This window comes from Gobio gobio, assembly GCF_949357685.1.
Source record: "Gobio gobio genome assembly, chromosome: 14".
Lineage (NCBI taxonomy): Eukaryota > Metazoa > Chordata > Actinopteri > Cypriniformes > Gobionidae > Gobio > Gobio gobio.
Window position 1 is genome coordinate 39565216 of NC_137107.1, and position 21172 is coordinate 39586387.

At 36.5% G+C, this 21172-nt stretch overlaps 2 protein-coding genes across 2 annotated transcripts in view; one reads left to right on the forward strand and one right to left on the reverse strand.

Moving 5' to 3' along the window:
- The window catches only part of LOC307137025 (uncharacterized protein), a 636016-nt gene that overhangs the window by 136960 nt on the left and 477884 nt on the right, over positions 1-21172 (reverse strand). The gene's annotated exons all lie outside the window — the stretch shown is intronic.
- LOC307137816 (chemokine XC receptor 1-like) lies at positions 19596-20435 on the forward strand (the record flags this gene model as incomplete). The annotated part of the gene is made up of 2 exons (XM_079835781.1): positions 19596-20255; positions 20382-20435. The coding sequence occupies 2 exons, from the start codon at positions 19596-19598 to the stop codon at positions 20433-20435; spliced, it is 714 nt and encodes a 237-aa protein (XP_079691907.1).

The following is a 21172-nucleotide window of genomic DNA, read 5'->3' on the forward strand; positions in this document are numbered from 1 at the left end:
CTCATCTTTTGGTGCTAATTATTCATTATATTTATATTAGGCTATATGAATTATAATTACTTTTAATTCATACAGTATATTCATTTAATTATTATATTAATTGACAAGTAGCCAAATATTAGTATAAATATAATACATGCATTCATAATTCTTTTAAACAATGTGTATTCATTTGAACTCTTTGTGAACCTATAATTATTAGGCATATTTCTTTGATTCACATCATGCATTGACATAGTCAGATATTCTTTCAGCTGCCTTCTCAAACTTTCGCAGCAGTGTTTATTCCTGCTTTGTAAATGCGTTTAATTTCATGATAATTTTCAAAATGATCTCTCAAGCTTCAGAAGAGAAGTGAATTGCGTCTCTCTTGCGAGAAGGGAATCAAACGGACACTGTGATTGGCTGTTTTTTTTCCACATGGGTCACACTTTCAGGTGCATCACAAACTCTGGATTAAACAGAGATATTTATACCAAGCTTTGAGAGACCGTTGAACTTGATATGGATTTATCTGGATTTGTCAACTCTAAACCTACTCTGAAACTCAGAGTTTGTTCAGCTAGCTTCATGCAACAGGCCTCAGGTGACTTGTTTTATTTATTCATTTATTTATTTATTTATTGCAGTACATTTCAGTTTCACTATACCATATCCAACTGATCAAAATATTGGCTTTTTTAAAACAAAAAAATCCAGGAAATGATATAAACATGTTTTTATTAGCATAAATCAGCAAACTATAAAAATCCAGAAAAATATTACATGAATATACTCCAATTAAATGAAGTGAAGTGTGTACATGAAATAATGGTCTGAAATATTGTTTTCTAATATTTTATTTAAAATTATTTTCCCTGTATTTTATCCTATAGTGGCAATGTGACTACACAAATGTTTTTGTACTTGTAAATAAAACAAAGACTACATGAGTACACTATTAATCAGTGTGTTCTTTGAAATGAGTTTCCTCAAATACATAGCCGAAATAGCCTAAGTAAATTTGAATGGAAAATATTAATATTTACATTATGTTTTGTCACCTAATCAATTCAAGCACAAAAAAAATAAAAAAATAATCACATGGCAAAGACATGGCCACTGGCGCTCAGAGAGGGAGAGAGACATCACTGACAGTCTTGGAAAGAGATTAAACTAAAGGTAAGGGGTACAATATTCAACTTTCTGACTGTAGGCTATTGCTGGATTCTTATTATCAGTTTATTGATAAAGTTCATGTGCTCGCTCTTAGTCTTCTGAATGTTACGGGGATTTTGGATAACGTTTGCTAACATAATTTGCTTTGTTATACACATAACAAATATGAATCAGGTAAACATGTTACTGAGTTAAACTATTAATACCTAAGCTAACCGAGTTGAGTGTTTTATGTTAACAATCTAATGTGCTTGGCTGATGCAGTCATCTGAGAAAGCAGTTGTTCTTAGCGAAATCTGTGTTGAAAACGGTTTGCTTTTAGCCCAAGTATATGTATTTCTTTAACATATATTAACATAACATAGACTGTAGCTGAGACTCCTCTGCACCTCTGTTAACCTTAATAGAATCTCAATAAAAGTTGTTTGACACTCTGTGTTTGTGTGCTTGAGAGTAAAAGATGGGTATCAAGTTTAGCATTTTATATTGCATTTGTCATCAAGCATCGTCATCAAAAATTGCACGTTTTCAAAGTTGTTCTTGAAAGAACTGTTGCCCATTTTAACAATTCTGCTGTTAAAATTGTACGTCAGCAAATTTGCATTTTGATTAAATCAATTTGGATACTTTGCAAATCTAAGTATTTTTATACAAACCATTAAGATTGTTCATCATTATGTTACTTTCAAATATATTCACCTGGGGGCGTATTGCAGAAACTTTCTATAGGTCTTAACTTTAGATATGATAACTTGATTTAGGATTCTTATCCTATCTTACAAAATCTCATCTGTAGTTGGGAACTCTTACACCGTGTGCTAACTACACGCGACTCGACGGCGCGACACGCGATAAAAGGTATATTTTCCATGTTAATTGGAGTTTTTGTCCTAACCAGCCGCAACGACGACACGCGATGAATCTATTTTAGAAACGGTTTCTATTTCTGCGACGTCGCGGCTGGAACAACAACAACATAAAACAATCTCAGTTAATGTGTATGTGCTTTATTTAATGTTAAAAGCGTGTAATGTGACTTTGAATATCATTTAGTGCTCCCAACTTTGTCTTACTAAAAGCAACAATGGATAATTCACCTCAGATCTTGAAATTAAACAAATGGAAACAAGAACGTTCGAACTGTGAACCAACCAGTATATTCTATGACAAAGATTGTCTTAGTGACTCAGTATGTATTTGTAGTAATGTTTAAATGGCGTGATATTTGTGAATTTGATTATCTACTTATCCATTTCCTTGCGAGCGCCGTCAGGATTAATCTCTGGTGCTATGCACTTGCTGCGAGAGCCCGACCACACGCTGTTCTGATTGGCTGTGGTTTTTGATTGATTTGTTGCATCTCGTAGTCACGTCGCCTCTGGTATGGACAGACAAGTTGCTTGTCGCTGGAATCTTATCGCGTCGCGTGTAGTTAGGACACGGTGTTAAACCACTCCATCAAGTTCGGTAATCAACTGTCAGATCTATTACCAAGCAACCAAAAACGCGCAAACTGCTTCTGAGGTAAAACTAAAATCAAAAAAGAGAAACAACGGTGTGCTTTTAATTTCAGTGTGGCAGAGATTGAAATTTTGATAAGCTCTGTTGAAAGCGTGTTTTATTCGGGAAGTTTTCACCAAGGCGTTTTTCACTTGAAGAATGACCTGTAATGCTCCGTGACAGCTCGTTGGCCTCTAACCACTTAAAGTCCATGGACCCTGATGAGGGTCCGGAAATTACATCATCATGTATATACTTTCAATTGAAATGTCTATAGAGGAGCTCTGACCTCATATCTGGTACCTCTACTTTCTGGAGACATGCATCACTTTGGCATTTGTTTTACACAAAGTAACTTATTTACACTAAATTACTCTGGTACCATTTCCGTATGGATTTGCTCCACCCAAATTGAAAGCTTCCTATACCCACATACATTGGTCTAAATACACAAGTTTGGTAGCCTGGATGCCGGCTGAACTCAGCCCCGCCCACAACATTTTAACTCAGGCAGTTCGGTCTGGACTTGATCCATAGAGACGTAATTATGCACGAACAGAAACTGTTCGGACCAATGAAATTGTCAGGACGGGCTTTAGACGATGACGGACAGATGATAAACAGTAACGTAATCATCCACGTCATCAAAGGCGCTTGGGTTGAATTTGTTCTAATCCTAAACAGAGAACTTGTTCGTATATGCATTCACCTTTACTATTTTTCTCAGAAATGATGATCGTGTTGGTAAGTACTCTGTGTATCCTTAAATATTTTTTTTTACAACACCGGCAAACCGGTGGCATTTGGGAGGTAAAATATATTATTTTGGCAGGGCTGCCTGCTAAAATTTGCATTCCTGGGTCTGTTTATCACATAATTGGGGTCGCTTCAACCCGCGGACTTGGCAACACAGTGCAGTTGAGTTCTGCTGACATTTGACAACTAACGTTATGCGTCACTCCGTTTCTCTGATTGGTTGTAGGTCTATCCAATTGAGGTCTTTCCTGGTTCGGTTGAAACACGCCCCATAATCACAGCCCAATAGAGCAGTATCAGACTCAAATTCTGACTAGAATAGAGTATGACGACGTCAGGCAACAAGTTTGGTGTCATTTTACAGGAAACCCTTTGAAGTTACATTAACCACTGCAAAAAGTATAAACAGTATATATAAGTATATGTTGTCTGAGCTGTAATAACACCCCCCGCCCCCCAAAAAAAGAGACGATTTTTAGATTTTTTTGGTTATAAATACATTTTTGAAAGTGTGTAACTCTGTGTGCTATAGCACCCTGTAGAAAAGACTGGAAAAAATATTTTTGTGTGGATCATGTATGCAAGATTTATTCAAATGAATCTGAATGGAGGAATATGACCTTTTTAATGTAATTTCCGTCAGTCCTTAATTCCACACTTTCATAACTGAATTTATCAGAACCCCCCCCCCCCTCTTTTTTGAGAGGGTTATTACAGCTAAGACAACATATACTTGTTCATCACTTTTAGCAGTGGTTTATGAAACTTCACAGGGTTTCCTGTAAAATGACACCACACTTTTGAATTTAGACCACTGTATGTGGATATGGAAAGCTTTTCAATTTGGGTAGGCCAAATCCAGGCGGAAATCCCAAAAATGGTCCCAGACCTTAAGAGGCTAATGTTGGTCGCAATTCGTCAACTAACTGCAAAATCATGTGTCGTGGGAGTCTGTAATTTTTTACGAGTATTTTATCATTAAAGCGCAGCACATCCTCTGGGTTCTCCAAAAGTCTCTCCACCATCAAATGTCACTGTTCTTCATCTTGTATAATTAATAAATGTAACGCCATTCTCAAAAAGGCTTTTATACAGTGATTTTTACCGTTGGATTTCAAAAAGGTTTGAAATTAGGACACCAGTGGGGTTGTCCTAAAGTTAAGACAGCTTTTAGGATTTTTTGTCGAGGTAAGATGCTTTTGTCATACCCATTTCCTATCCATAGTTAAAATAAGATTATGCACTTAAGAAATGTCATTCTGTAATAGCGCTTGTCCTAAATGAGGTCCTAACTGAAATTGGCATGGTTACGAAACAGATAAGATAGGATTCTAAAGTTATGACTTTCTGTAATACATCCCCCTGATCCAGACATTTAAATGCGTGCTCCATATTTTCTTCATTTTCTTTAAGTTAATGCACAAATTATTTTTTAATATTAAACGTTTCCCAAAGGCACGATTCATAAACAAAACATCAGTGGCGTGCCCTTTCAAGGGAACTCACGCTGCATGGGAACGCTCTGCGTGACTACTTCAGCAAGTGCTCTGTGTGAAACCGTCTCAGTCTATTTATTGTTGTTTGTCTACAAGCATATTTTTTATCTAGACAGGAGATGAGTGCTCCTGCTTGTGGCGCCATTCCCCTCTAACAGGGGGATATTCCCCACTTGAGTTCCCCACTTGGTGAAACCTTTTCCATTTCCTCCAGCATCCTTCGGCAGTCGGTCGCAACGTAGGCATCTGGCACCAGGCTCAGTACTCGTGTGCATGCCGGTTGGTCAGCCCTTGCACTGGACTAGATGCCCATATGATGTGATTCCCTGCTTGGTAATCCCATATGTGTATTGGCCATGATACGGTTTCCCTGACGGTAAACCTGTGTCTTTCCCTGGGTGGCTCTGCTCTGCCCTGTCTCTGTGCCGGAAGAAGGGGTGTAACGGATCGCAGTTGTACGGATCACGACCCACGGTTCGGCACGCACGTGACCCGCGGATTTATTATGCATTTTTTTTTAACTTGTGGATTAATCTGAATTGTTTAGCGATCGCAGACTAAAATACAGTTTTTCTGCCGATATTGCTTTTTAAGTGATCTTGTTCCTTTAAACTCGATGCTGAGTTTCAGAGAAACACATGTGTTCACGTGAACAGGGCATGTTAATCAGTCAGCAGTGGCTAGCTGAGAAGTAGAAGAACTTGAAAAGCCTCCTGCATCATTCAAATCGCGTGTATGGGAGCATTTTGGCTTCCCCGTAAAATATAATGATGACGGAAGAAGGGTGTGGACAAAACTCTAACAGTATGTAGGCACTGTGGCACGAGAAAGCCATATGAAAGTGGCACATACATCGAGCATGGCACCTGCTGACGCCCGTTTCACACATACTCCGTTTGCAGTGCGTATGCGGTGCATATTTTTTCCGTACCTATGTTAACGGATACAGCTGTCACACTGCACGCGGCTTCGGTCCGTCAGTCGCTCCAGGAGCGCATTTCCGCACAGAGTCTATTGTTTGATGTGCTGGTGCTGAATTAAAGTGACAGCGCATCCGCATTAAAACAAACATGTATCGATGCGAAAATCTAGTAATTCCACCACAGATGCATATAATGTAAAGTATACTCTGTTTTAAAGTCAACACATGGCTTTTTGCCTCGAGTAAAGCAAGGAAAACGGCCTTTAAATAAACAAGGAGAAATAATGGAGAGCACCTGTCCTTTCTTGAAGGTGGAAAAACCAAGTTCTTCATGACCTGCAGGATTTCTTGTAAAAAAGATTTAAAAACGAAAGAAAAGCGTAGTTTTAATTTAAAATGTTTATTTTAACATAGTCTATTGTCTGTTTTGCAATTTGCATGAGCAACCTCATATATACATCTAAAGTAGGTATTAGGCTATATAAATACAAAGTAATTAATTCAATAAAACGTTGTTTAAGTGTAGTGCGTTTAAACATGATATCTATAAAATAGAGTATAGGCCTACAAAGAGAATTGCAATGCTGACAAGTGTGAGAGGTCTACTCTCTCCCCTGAGAATGTTGACATCCTAATCTTTAAAAAAAAAAAGAAGAAAAAAAAGCTCAGGCCCATTTTCACGTCTCAGGTTGTTTTTAGTCAAATTTGATTTATTCAGATGGTTATTCATTTATTTTATTTTTGTTAACACCAAAAGTTCCTTGTTAACCTATAAACCATATAGGTTATGTTAACACCAAAAGTTTTCATGTAATAAATGGAAAGCAAATAAAAATAGTCTCCTCCCCCTTTTATTCTGATCCGAAAAATGATGAGTTTTGTGATCCGTTGCACCACTAGCTGGAAGCAGCTCCTCCCTGGCTAGGTAGGCCCAGATATTTTCCATACACTCTAAAAAAAAAGGTTCTGTATGGCACCAAAAATGTAGCCTGGTTAAAACCAGACCATTCTCAGTAGTAACTGAGTTATGGTCTGGCAAAGCTTCATAGACAAATCATTTCCAAAGGGGCGTCACCAACGGGCGTCGCTCAAATGCCTCTCAGAGCAATTGGATAGACCTAAAACCAATCAGAGCGATGAGGGAGATGACGTATGCAGAGCGACGGAGAAACATCTGACTCTGGCCGTTTCTCAATATGTGTTCTTGTCTATACTTGTGTTCTCAAATAGGAAATGTCCCCGGTTTCCATTTCAGAAATCTGGTCACCTTACCTAAACCACATATTAATGTTTAATATATTATTTTTAAAATGTAAACGAAAAGAGGCAGGGTGTTTTATACTTCGTTTTATTATAAATATATAAGATAATCAATGTAGGCCTAGCTACGCGTTGCCTGAACCACATTCGTGTGGCTATTATTATGTTTAATTTTTTTTTTTCTGACTTGCGTCCGTGACTTACCAAGTTTGACTCCGGAGAATGAACTCCCGAGGACGGGAGGACGCTAATCCGCCTACTCTGCTAATGGACAAGCAGCGTTCTTGACAGTTTCACTCAGTATATATGTAGTGCAGGCAATGCATATTATCGTCAATGCATGTTTATAACAAAACAAAATATAAAAAACCCAGCCTCTTTTCGTTTACATTTAAAAACACACACACACACACACACACACACACACACACACACACACACACACACACACACACACACACACACACACACACACACACACACACACACACACACACACACATAATATAGGCATAATATAGGCTATGATTATCACTGTAATAAATTAAATATGACACAAAACACAACCCAGTCTATTTTTGTTAAATGTCAGTTTATGTGTGATCATCAATAGCAATTATAAAAGTATAAGTAAAAGGTGTAAGAAGCTATACAATAAATAAAGCAATTCAGTCAAAGTCAGCGCTAGGAGACTGCAACGGTAAAGTTTAATATCTTAAAAATATAAAGTTATGAAACTTCACTTTGCCCTCAGACAAAACGATCTGTCTAGGAACAAATTATAGATTAATGAGAGCAAAGATCAGCCGTTAGATCTACACAAGACGAGACGGTTTAACCACTACAGAGACATCAGAGCCAGCGGCAGACGGCAGAAGGACTGGCCGAGGAAAGGCGCCTCTCGGCGGGCTGAATGATCAATTGAGCGCCGCTGAACCACTGGAGCTCACAACTCCGAAAACGGCAGATCAAATTTAAAAAAAGGCGCTCTCTTTATAAATAAACCACATATTTGAGCTTTAAACAACTACATTCACGCCTGAAAAGGACTTAAACTATATTTTGTAAAACATTAACACTACCAGAGGGCTCTCGCTAAGACCCATTCGTTTAGCCACCAAAGGGCCAAGTTGGTATCAGACTTTTGCCGAATCCAGTCGGTAAGACAGCGATAACATCTTTTTTTAGATATGAAGGCTTCGAGTGTTGTTCTTTGCTCGGGTTTTAACGAAAAGGAAAAGTTTAAATGGCTTAAAACAGACGCGATAGCTGATTCGAACGAGTGATGCTCCACAGCGGGCGACAAATCTGCTTCAATGTCGCTGCGCTGTCGTCATCGTCTAAAGCCCGCCCCAACGTTTCTAATTGGTGCCGCGATTTCTAGGGTTTAGAAATGGGATTGAATGGGGTCTTTGCCAGACTACTTGCAGAGCAAATCTAAATTTGCCGGAAGTTGTCTGGGTTTTCCCAGGCTACCAAAAATGGTTCTTGGCTCGTAATCATAGGGGAACCTTTTTTATTTTGGTGCTTCAGTGGTTCTTCAGAGGTTCTACACCGGTTCTTTGACTAAGGTGCTATATAGCACCACTACCATATACAGAACATGTTAAGATATTGTGCTATATTGTACCAAAAGTGATTCCTCTATGATTACGACGAAGAACCATTTATGGTGCCATATAGAACCTTTTTTTTTAGAGTGTATATAGCACTGCCTCACGTTACCTCCCTTTGGGCAGGGTGTGGTATCCATAGCGTTTCCCTACTTTGGGATTGCATTTAATTTCGAGGAAATAAATGACAATTAATCATCTGATTTTGGGGAAATTCGATATTTTTATTCACTATATTTGGCCTTTCATCCGTGTTTACTTGACTTGGAAGATGGCACCTGTGGCATGCCGTTTGCAGTCCTCCCTGTTGTTATCTCTTGCACTTTCTATGATTTTATTTATGTAATTTAGTTTTAAATTGCAACGCTACATTGGTTCATGACCGTTCAACACTACACTCTAAAAAAAAAGGCTCGTAATCATAGGGGAACCTTTTTTGGTGCTATATAGCACCAATTTTGGTGCTTCAGTGGTTCTTCAGCGGTTCTTCAGAGGTTCTATATAGCACCTTAGTCAAAGAACTGGTGAAGAACCTCTGAAGAACCGCTGAAGAACCTCTGAAGAACCGCTGAAGAACCACTGAAGCACCAAAATTGGTGCTATATAGCACTAAAAAAGGTTCCCCTATGATTACGAGCCAAGAACCATTTTTGGTGCAATATAGAACCTTTTTTTTTTTAGAGTGTACTTAACATTCGTAGTGCGGTCATTGCCTTGCCTAGGTGCGATGTTTGTGAACCATGTCTCTGCATTCCACCTTGTTCATCTCCTCTCCCCGCATACATGTGTCAGTTTCAAGTGGATCTAGCTTGCCGTAGACTTGGGAGAAGGCTTGGCAAGTGCAGGGGTATTCTTTCCGGTGGGGATCTGAGTTTGCTCATCGATACACCACTGGCCAGTTTGTCCTGGATGGCCAATATCGATGGCTGTTCTCTATTCTCCCTGGATTCCTTTCTGCACCTGCTCTGATTTTCTCTCTTCCTCGCCTGAATTTACAACCTTCGTCCGTTGTGCCGTGAAACACAGCCAGAGAAAGTTTAATCGCAGTTGAAGATCACTCTCATTAATGTCTGGTCTCTGGTAAAACTTTTTCATTTTAAGTGAATTTTGTACCTCACATGGATTGAGGTAAACCGTGCTGGTTTTTCTTTGTATCACGGAGACCTGGACTAACCCTGGCAAGTTATTCCCTTTCACGGAACTAGTGCCTCAGGGAGGGAACAAGACATTGCAAGGCCCCCCATACTTCCGGCGTGCCAGTGATCGACTTGCTTCGGCCTATCAGAAGCTGACATTGTTTAGTCTTGGTGTGCTTTATAGCTTCCTGGTCATGACGTCACCCGTCTGTTGCATTGGACTGATTTCACACGTGCTTCACAACGCAGTCCCACAGAGCATACACATAGCGTCAATTCTCGACGCAACGTCTCGTTCACTCTTCAGGGAACCGAAAGTCGATTTTATTTATATTTTATCAATAATCTGTTAAAGGAATTGCCCTGCAGGAATTAGTAAACAAATCAAATCATTGTTATATGTTGAGTATTGAGTATAGATGTGAAAAAAAGGGATCATTAAGTTTAAACCAAAAATGAAAATTCTGTCATCATTTTCTTCTATGATCCGCAAAATGAAGATAATTTGAAGAATGTTGTGTTTAAACAACATTGACCCCTTTGACTTGCATTGTGTGAACAAATAAAACATTTAAAAAATAATAACTTCAAAATATGTTTTGTTGCACAGCAGAAAGAAATTAATACATGTTTGGAATGACATGACAAATAAGGCGATGAATAACTCCGTGAACTTCAACAAATTTGGATCATCTACAAACTCCACAACTCCCTTGTTTGGGCTACTCAACATTATGGAAATGTTCAATTTCATGTTTAGTCTTCCTGCAAACTCCTACATCATATGGCTTATAATCACAGGAACAGAAAGTGGATATGCATCAGGATTCTTCAACCTCAATCTCTCTGTTTGTGAGATTGGTAACTCTCTGAATTCTTTGCTCTCTCTATTTGAGACTTGGATCCCCATTAAGAAATTAACAATTTTTTTAATAGGACTAGCAATCACTGGCCGTCCTCTGTTTCAGTGTCTGATCTGTGTTGAGCGTTACCTGGCAGTGGTTTATCCTGTAACCTTTCTGAAGTTCAAACCTCTCAGATATAGAGTGATCTGCTGCACTGTGGTCTGGGTAATCACTCTTGGATCCTGTTTGGTCTGCATCTTTGTGTTTTTTATTTATACATGGTTCTACACTCTGCAGTTCCTCCTCTTCCTCTCCATCCAGTTGTTTTGTCTTGTGGCTATTCTCAGAGCTCTGAAGCAGTCAGGACCAGGAGAGAGAGTGAGAGAGAAAGAAGAGGAAAACCACAAGAAGAGAAGAGCATTTCATCTCATTCTTATAACTACTGTGAGGATGGCTTTTACCTATATGCCATTTATTGTCTCAGGATTGTTTTTAATTCTGGCTCAAGATTATATTCAGGAGCGTTTTACTGTTGGATTATGTTGTTTTATTTTGGCTGGTTTTGTTCAGCCTTTTCTTTATCTGAACCGGGCTGGAAAAATATATTGTTGTAAGATATTGTTGTAGAAGTTTTTCCCCTGGCTGTGAACCACTGCAATAAATAACTTCATCAACATACCCATTATTGATATGTCCCATTAAAAATAGAAATCTCATCATAATATATTGCTGTGTATTTAAATTCGACACTTCAAAAACTTTGCATGTCAGGTGTTCACTGCATCACACCTGTACACCAATTTCAGATTTATAAAGATCAAGTCTGCTTGGGAAAAGTAAACATTCTCTCTTCAGATAATATTTTTAGATAAGATATGAATTCTATTTTTATTATTATTAGTGCATACTGTTCAGCATGTGTTAGAAAGTTAGAGTCTTTCTCATTGTTGTTTTGATTGTTTTACTCACACTCATATTAAGTTTGCTTCAAGTCTGTCATTTGTTTATCCAATAAAATAATACTTAGGCTTTGACCCTGTGTTACCATTTCCATATAATGTTGTTGCCATGCTTATTACTAACGATGTGATTGTGAATCATTCAAATGTTGTGTGGAAATGATGAACAATTTTAAATTCAAGACAATTAGTGTCAGTCCAGTCAAATGCTATGACTTTTTTAACCTTACATTTGTTTCCTTTATATATTTGAATGTGTCATGTTTTATGTGAAACAGATGGTCATACACATATATTATTGTGCCTATTCAAAACAGCACAGACATTCATACACATAGAGAGACTGGACATTCGATCTTTAGGTACTAAACTCCTCTTAAAAACATTTTTCTGTTTAAATATAGGGAAAGTATTCTTTTTCCTTTTTTTTTTTTTTAAATCTATTGGCTGTTTTTTTCAGCCTTTTCTTTATTGGGGGTATTCCAGAAAACAAGGTTAACCTTCCGTCACATATACCTTGAACTCTCGGTTGATTAACCCAAACCTTGCTTACTCGAGATATGCTGGTTCCAAAAACGAGTCCGGGAGTAAGTTCAGACAACCCAAGACTCATAGTTTCCCATCTCAGAGTAAGTCAACTCAGAGTTCAGGTTTAAACTCAGAGTTGGTTGAACTTCCTTAATGAAATGGGCCCCTGGTTATGTTCAGAGAGTGAGTTGCTATGGCTACTAACATACCCTGAAAGTTACCTCTGTTTTTAGAACCGAAAGTTGAGGTTATCCGCTAACTTACTCTTAAACATTCCCGGGTATGTCACATAACATGCTTTCTCGAATACTCCCCTGATCTGGGTTGGAAAACTCTCCTGTAAAACATCAATTGTTTAGTTTTTAAAAATTAAACATGTTAGTGTGACTTTCTATCATTGTTTCAATGAAGTATACAGCAACAAACTGTCTTGATTGTCTGTCCTGATTTTTATGTTTTCCATAAAGATTAATTTTATTCTGAATTTGATCATTAGATATGGGTATGGTCATGAACCTTCTATTTGTTTTACGTGTTCTCATTTGCCAACACTCATCTGTCACAACGGACACCAACTCATTTATCAATCTGTGCATCGTTTCTCAATCATTGTGTATGTTCCTGCCTGTATTCTGTTTAGTGTGCGATCACGTTAATGTGTTGTGTATTGCCCTTGCCTGTTGGATTGCTTAGTAAAGTTTGTGTTGGAATCTTATTCTTCAGTGTCTTCGTTTTCCTGCCTGGACAACCCGTGACAGAAATATCGATACGCTTTATTGATGCTGCTTTTACCCTATAAATAAAATTGATGAAAGTCAGTCACTGGCTATCAGTCCAAAGGTTTAGTTTGATATATTACTTTTTTTAACCTTACATTTTATATATTTGCATTTCCAATGTTTTATGTGACGTGAAAATGAAATAATGCACATATTATCTCGGCAGCTGTGAAGTCAGTCTACAAAACACAGCACAGAGATTTACACATCCACAGAGACTGGACATTCACTCTACAGGTGACAAACTCTTCTTAAAAACAAATGCTATTTTCCATTTAAACATAGACTACATACTCTAAAATGACCTGAACTCTAAAAAAAAAAAGCTTTTTTTTTTTTTGCGTTTTGATAATTTGGCTTTATATGAGTATATAATGTTTTTCAAATTTGGAATTTTTGATTGTTCCGTGCAGTCTGAATTAAGTGAAATTTTTAGTAATGATAAACCGACAGATATAATGGGACACGTTCATGTGATTTACCCGATTGCTCTGTATTAAACTTCATTCAACTTATTTTGAGCATTAAAGGGATAGTTCACCCAAAAATGAAAATTCTGTCATCATTTACTCACCCTCACGTTGTTCCAAACCTGTATGAGTTTCTTTGTTCTGCTGAACACAAAATAAGATATTTTGAATAATGTTTGTAAAAAAGCAGATAGAACAACCATTGACTACCATAGTATTTTTTCCCCTACTAATGGTTGCTCTATCTGCTTGGTTACAAACATTCTTCAAAATATCTTCTTTTGTGTTCTGCAGAACAAAGAAACTCATACAAGCTTGGAACAACGTGAGGGTGAGTAAATGATGACAGAATTTTCATTTTTGGGTGATCTATCCCTTTAATTCTGTGAACCTGAGACTGTGTGTATGCTTGAGATAAATGACAGATGACTGTTCTTTACATTTGTTTTGTTTTGTTTATGTCTTAAAATATGTGCTTAAAAGGCATGTGGCCCATTTTAGGTATTTTAAAATGGACAGCAGCTAAATAGACTTTTGACAAAACCTTAGGTATTTTAAAATGGACAGCAGCTAAATAGACTTTTGACAAAACCAGATGCTTAGCAAATCTTAGCATTTTTATGCAGACTTTGAAAATGTCATCCAAAATTAATTACTTTATGATGTGTGTTTGTTTCTAGTAAATACTTATCTATTAATTAATTTATGTGTTCTGTGTTTCCATGAGAATTTAAGTTAATACATACATTATTTTTTTGCATTACATGTTTCCCCAAACATAACCGTGCAAGTTTAGGTTTATGTAGCCAATATGTTTTCATCTATTTCCCCCCCCCATAGGGATGAATAACTGTACCACACCTGTCACATCTACATTTTCCAATACTAAGGTCATTGGGCAAATGACCATTTTGGATTTTTTTCTGAACAGCTTCAATTTCCTGTTTGGTCTTCCTACACACACCTATGTTTTATGCCTCATTGTTAAGGGAACAGGAAGTGGAGTTGCATCAGAGTTCTTCATCCTCAATCTCTCTGTTTGCGAGATTGCCAGCTGTCTGAACATTTTTTTCTATGTACTTGATTATTGGTTTTCAAGTTTCATGACATTAAGATATTTTATAATAGGATTAGGCATCACCGGTCGCCCTCTGTTTCAGTGTCTGATGTGTGTTGAGCGTTACCTGGCAGTGGTTCATCCTGTAACCTTTCTGAAGTACAAACCTCTCCGATATAGAGTGATCTGTTGCACTGCGGCCTGGATAATCACTCTTGGATCCTGTTTGTGCTGCATGTTTACTATAGTCTCATGTAATTTTTATATTTATGTATGCTGTTTCTCGATTCAGTACCTCCTCTTCCTCTTCCTTCAGTTGTTTTTCTTTGTGGCTGTTCTCAGAGCTCTGAAGCAGTCAGGACCAGGAGAGAGAAGGAGAGAGAGAGAGGAGGAAAACCACATGAAGAGACAAGCATTTTATCTCATTCTAATAACTACTGCGAGCATGATTATTATCTATATGCCATTTGCTATCTCAGGATTGTCTTACATTCTGACATATTTATATTTTCAGGAAGCTTTTACTTTTGGATTTGTTTGTTATCTACTGGCTGGTTTTGTTCAGCCTTTTCTTTATCTGAACCGGGTCGGAAAACTCTCCTTTTTAAATAAAACATTCAATTGTTCTGTTTTTAGCAGTTAAACTACTACACTTAACAGCATTTATTTCTAGATAGAAGGTTTTCTGTTTCTCTTATATTAGTGTTTATGACAGCAGAACATTTTAGTTGATTTAATGAAATGTGGCTTCTGTACTGTGTTCGCAGTGTAAAATGGCCCAGAACATGTGTGTGACTTTGTTATTCACTGTTTATTTAGAGAAATATACAGTCACAGACTGTCTTATAGTACTTTATACATATATGTGTTTACCAGATATGGTTATAAATGGTTGCTGTAGATTGTTTATGCAATACAACTCCTCATCACAGTGTCACTGAAGATTTCCACTGAGATTTTTGCATTCAATTTTATACATTTACATTCATCCTACATATTTTCTAAATTAAAATTCTATTAAAAATGTTACTCTTCTAATGATAGAATTACATATAATTATGTGTAAAAATATATAATTGTATGTGTTGTTTACAGTATAGAAACATAGTAATACTAATACTGTATTTACCCTAGAAATATGCATTGGTAAAAGTCACTGGCTATATGTTCATATATGTCCCTTTTTAACTTTTTTGCATATCTAATGTTTTATGTGACGTGCAGCAGATGAAGTCATGCACATATATTCTTATGACAGCTGTGAAGTCAGTCCACAAAAAACACAGCACAGAGATTTATACACATCCAGAGAGACTGGACATTCACTCTTCAGGTGATACACTCTTAAACTTCATATTTTCTATGAACCTAGGTTATAAGAGTAAACACTTGATTGTTATTATTTATAGAATATTAGACTTTTATTTTATAGATGTAGATACTTTTTTGATTCATGTTCATTTCAGTTGTGATCTGAATTATGCTCATTTAAAATTTTTAAATGGTAAAACAACAAATATATAAGGATATTTTTCTGAAACAATGCTTAAAGGGATAGTTCACCCAAAAATGAAAATTATCCCATAATTTACTCACCCTCAAATCATCCTATGTGTATATGACACTCTTCTTTCAGACGAATAAAATCTGAGTTAAATTAAAAAAAGTTCTGGCTAATCCAAGCTTTATGATAGCAGTAATAGTTGCTCTGTTTTTGAAGTCCATAAAAAAATGCATCTGTCTGTCAAATAACGTGCTCAACGTGGCTCCGAGGGATTAATAAGGGCCTTCTGAAGCGAATCAATACGTTTGTGTAAGAAAAATATCAATATTTAAAACTTTATAAAGTACAGTTCCAGCCGATAGCCTTCCATGGAAAAGTGTTGAAAGTGCCTTCTCGCAATTCAAGATGCATACGTGACGTCTGACAAGCGTACCTGGTAACGGAAGCCTTTGATCGGCAGAGGCACTTTCAACACTTTTTTCCATAAATTGAATACAGAAGGCGATCGACCGAAACTTTTACTTTATAATAAAGTAACTTTACTTTATAATAAACTGATGAAACTGGTGTTGACTGATGAATTTGCACATGATTTGTCTTAAAAGCATATTGTAAACTCCACACAGACATAAAAACAACATTAAAAACTTAATTTCCACTGCAGGGGGTCTTTACATTTGTGTGAGCTGAGAGATAAACAAGGAGAAGATGAATAACTCTACAGTGAACTTCACATCTGAGGCATCTACAAATTCCGAATTTGATTTACTTGGATTAACTAACCTGGACATTTGTTTGTACTTCATCAATGTCTTGTTTAGTCTTCCTACACACTCCTATGTGATCTGGCTCATCATCACAGGAACAGGAAACGGAGTTGCATCAGAGTTCTTCAACCTCAATCTTTCTGTTTGTGAGATTGGTATCTGTCTGAACTCTTTGTTGTCTGTAATTTATTTTTGTAATGGACATCCCACAATATTAGCATGTTTTTTATTAGGACTATTCATCACCGGTCGTCCTCTGTTTCAGTGTCTGATCTGTGTTGAGCGTTACCTGGCAGTGGTTCATCCTGTAATCTTTCTGAAGTACAAACCTCTCAGATATAGAGTGATCTGCTGCACTGTGGCCTGGATAATCACTCTTGGCTCCTGTTTAAGCTGCATGTTTACTATGAGCCGAGTTCATTTTTATATTTACATATACTTCTACGCGATTCAGTTCCTCCTCTTCCTCTCTATCCAGTTGTTTTGTCTTGTGGCTGTTCTCAGAGCTCTGAAGCAGTCAGGACCAGGAGAGAGACGGAGAGAGAGAGGGGAGGAAAACCACATGAAGAGAAGAGCGTTTCATCTCGTTCTAATAACTACTGTTACCATGTCTATTATATACATGCCATTAATTTTTGCAGGGTTCTCTTTTATTCTTGCAAAACTGTTTATTGTGAACTTTTTTTCTTTTGGTTTGACATGCTTTATTCTGGGTGGTTTTGTTCAGCCTCTTCTTTATCTTCACCGGGCTGGAAAAGTCTCTTGCCTTTGTTCTTTATTTTGTCCAAGTGCATTTACTGTACATTTTCTTTTTTGAATTGCCTCATTTGGAAGATACTGTTGTTGTTTTTTTGTCGTTTTTTTATAAATTTTCTGAAACATGCTAACGTGAACATGTGTAATTTAATGGTTTATTTTGATAAATTCTCCACCACAATGATTTAATTATGCATACAGTCCATTACTGTCTTATTATATACATTCTGAATAACTCTATTTTGTGTTTATTTGATAAAGTTTACATATTTAAGTAGTGTCACAGAGATGATTTCATTTGACCTGAAATTCCATCACACACAGATACTGTACGCTGTAAACAATGTACCGTAGAATTTACAGGCAAAAAAAAAAGTTGCCAATAAAAATGTTTAAAATTAGCCACCAATTCGCCATAATGTAAAATAGTTATGAATTGCCATGAGGTTGTGAGGTCTATTGTGCAAGAAACTTTGAGAAACTGAGAATCTGTCCTTGTAATCATAATTTGTATGAAAAGGAATAAAAATTGTTGGTGATTTACAGCCACTATAGTTGATTTCAGCTGGAAACTGCTAAATAAACAAATTATTCACAATTTATTTGGTCATCTTTATTTCCAACAAATAAAAAAGCAACGGTTATTCTTTTTCCTGTTAGATTCTTCCAATTCTTAGTATTGTGGCCATCTCCTCTTCATCTGTCAGTGGTGCTGGTGCAGGTCCTCCCATCATTTTTGGAGCTGTTGGCTGAGTAGAAGTCAAATATTAATTTTACTACCCTAATTAAGAAATGTAACAGGCTGGACTAAAGAACATTCAATTATGTGAAAAGAGCATTAGACTATATGGAAAAAGCTACTGCACATTGAAATAGAGTGAATTACATTTATTTTATACGTCAAATGTTTGTAAAGCCATGAAGCCTACACCTATGAAACGTTTTATGCTTAAAGCTTTACCTGATTGAATTATGTTTTTATAGTTAATTTTTTAGTTACTGCCACATTATTTTTTTTATTGCCCATGGGATACCATGAAAATAAATATTCAATAACTTACCATTCTGCTAGTTTTCACCACTAAAATGTACAGTTATTAAGAATTAAACTTACGTATTGACTTGGTTGCGGACATCATTTTTGTCGGTTGCTGTTGTCATGGTGTATAGTAATTTCGAAGCTCCATTGATCATGGCTTTTCATAGTCGTTGTGCACGCACAAGTGAGGCTAGAGTTGATTGAACAAACTGAATTCAGCTGTTCTGAAACCAAAAACTCAGAGTTTCCCATCTCAGGGTAAGTCAACTCAGAGTTCAAGTTTAGAGTTCGAGTTGGTTGAACCTTATTGAAATGGGCCCCAGGATGCAGCTTCCACATTGAACTAAAACATTTAAAAAAAATTTTTTTTTTTTTTTTATCCCTGTTTACACTGTCTTTTTCATATCATTTTTCCCCCCATAAATATTTGCATATATGATGTTTTATGTGAAGTATAGCAGATGAAGTCACGCATATTCTTGTGACAGCTGTGAAGCCAGTCTACAGGCACAGAGATGTACACACATCCAAAGAGACTGGATATTCACTATTCAGGTGATAAACTTTTGATACATTTTCTTGCTTTCAACTATTCATTTTTTTCCCTGTTAATAATAGGTATTGTAAGGTTTATGAGCATTTAAGATGATTTAACTTTTAAATAAACAGGGCTGAGATCTACATGTTTCTAATCTAATCAATTAAAATGTGTAGGATTTAAAAAAAAAAACTGTAACAGCCATTTAAGGGAAATATAATATAACTGAATTTTCATGTAAACTGTGAAAGAAAAACACTGTTTTATTTGAATTTTATATTTTAGGCATTGTGTAGTGAATTACTGCATTAAAATGGCCTCTAATATTAGACATTTAATATTGAAACATTCCATATTATGTGTGTTTGAAAACTTGTATGCATGAAAAAAAAGTATCTTCTTATTTCATAATGTCTGACATTTTCACTTCTTTCTTCCTGTTGTACACAGTTGCCATACTTTTATATGTACATTTCTTGAATTTCTGAGCTGAAAAGACAAATACAGAGGAAATGAATAACTCTACAGTGAACTTCACCACACCTGAAACATCTACAAACTCCACAACTCAGTCTACTGCAATAATCAACAGTTTAGACATTTGTCTATTTAGCATCAGTTTCCTGTTTGGTTTTCCTACTCACTCCTATGTTATCTGGCTCATCATCACAGGAAGTGGAGTTGCATCAGAGTTCTTCAACCTCAATCTGTCTGTTTGTGATATTGGTACCTGTCTGAATACTGTATTAAGTCTACTGTCACTTTTTTTTTCAAGTCTCACAAAAACAACAATTTTTTTGCAAGGACTATGCATCACTGGTCGTCCTCTGTTTCAATGTCTGATCTGTGTTGAGTGTTACCTGGCAGTGGTTCATCCTGTAACCTTTCTGAAGTACAAACCTCTCAGATATAGAGTGATCTGCTGCACTGCGGCCTGGATAATCACTTTTGGATCCTGCTTGTGCTGCATGTTTAGTTTAATCTCAAGCGACCATCGTGCATTTACATGGTTCTACACTCTGCAGTTCCTCCTCTTCCTCTCCATCCAGTTATTTTGTCTTGTGGCTGTTCTCAGAGCTCTGAAGCAGTCAGGACCAGGAGAGGGAGGGAGAGAGAGAAAGGAGGAAAACCACATGAAGAAAAGAGCATTTTACATCATTCTAATATCTACTGTGAGCATTACTATTATATATTTACCATATATAATCGTAGGATTGTCTTTCATTTCTTCTGGGCAGTTTATTGATGAACTCATTGCTTTTAGTTTTATTTGTTATATTTTTTCTGGTTTTGTTCAGCCAGTTCTTTATCTCAACCGAGCTGGAAATCTGTCCTGCCTCTTCTCTCCATAAAACATTAAAATGTTTAATTTTATGAAGTTAAATCAATAAATGAAAGGGGAATTTTGTAAGTATAAAATCATTGACTCTACCATGCTACTTTCAGATTACCTCTATTATGTGTGTGTTGTTAAAATATAGTTGTACTCCATAAGATTGTCCAAAGAAATTGTGATTTTTTTGTATTAATTGTAAATTGCATGTTGTATGTGTTCAACATAAAAAAACCAAACGCAATGTTGTTCCTGTTCCTGAGTTAAATTTTACTTTTAAAGGGGACCTATTATGCAAAATTCACTTTTATTTTTTTTGACATGTAATGTCATTGTTTTTATATTTTTGTAATGTTTGTGTACACAACCACCCTATTGTGGTAAAAATCCAACTACTCCGTTTATTATTTTCCCCATGTGAGCAGAAGCTAGCACCGCCTAAGATGTAAAATATGTATTGTAAATGTTCAAAACTACAGGTTTTCCAAACAAATGGAAAGAACAAGCAGAGATGTGCACAACCAATCTTTAATTAACCCTTGCAAAAGTTTAAAAGAATAATCATACAAAAGACACAAGACTTCAAAAGAAAATACACCAAATCACAAAGAACGTTTACACAAAAGAAAAAGAAAAAAACATGATACCATGCAGTGGCCACCTGTAGGTGTATATCTTGAATATCAAGATCCCAATGGATAATTCAAGATTTGTGAAGGGAAGAGAAAATAAAAATCCAAAACAATTGAATTCTCA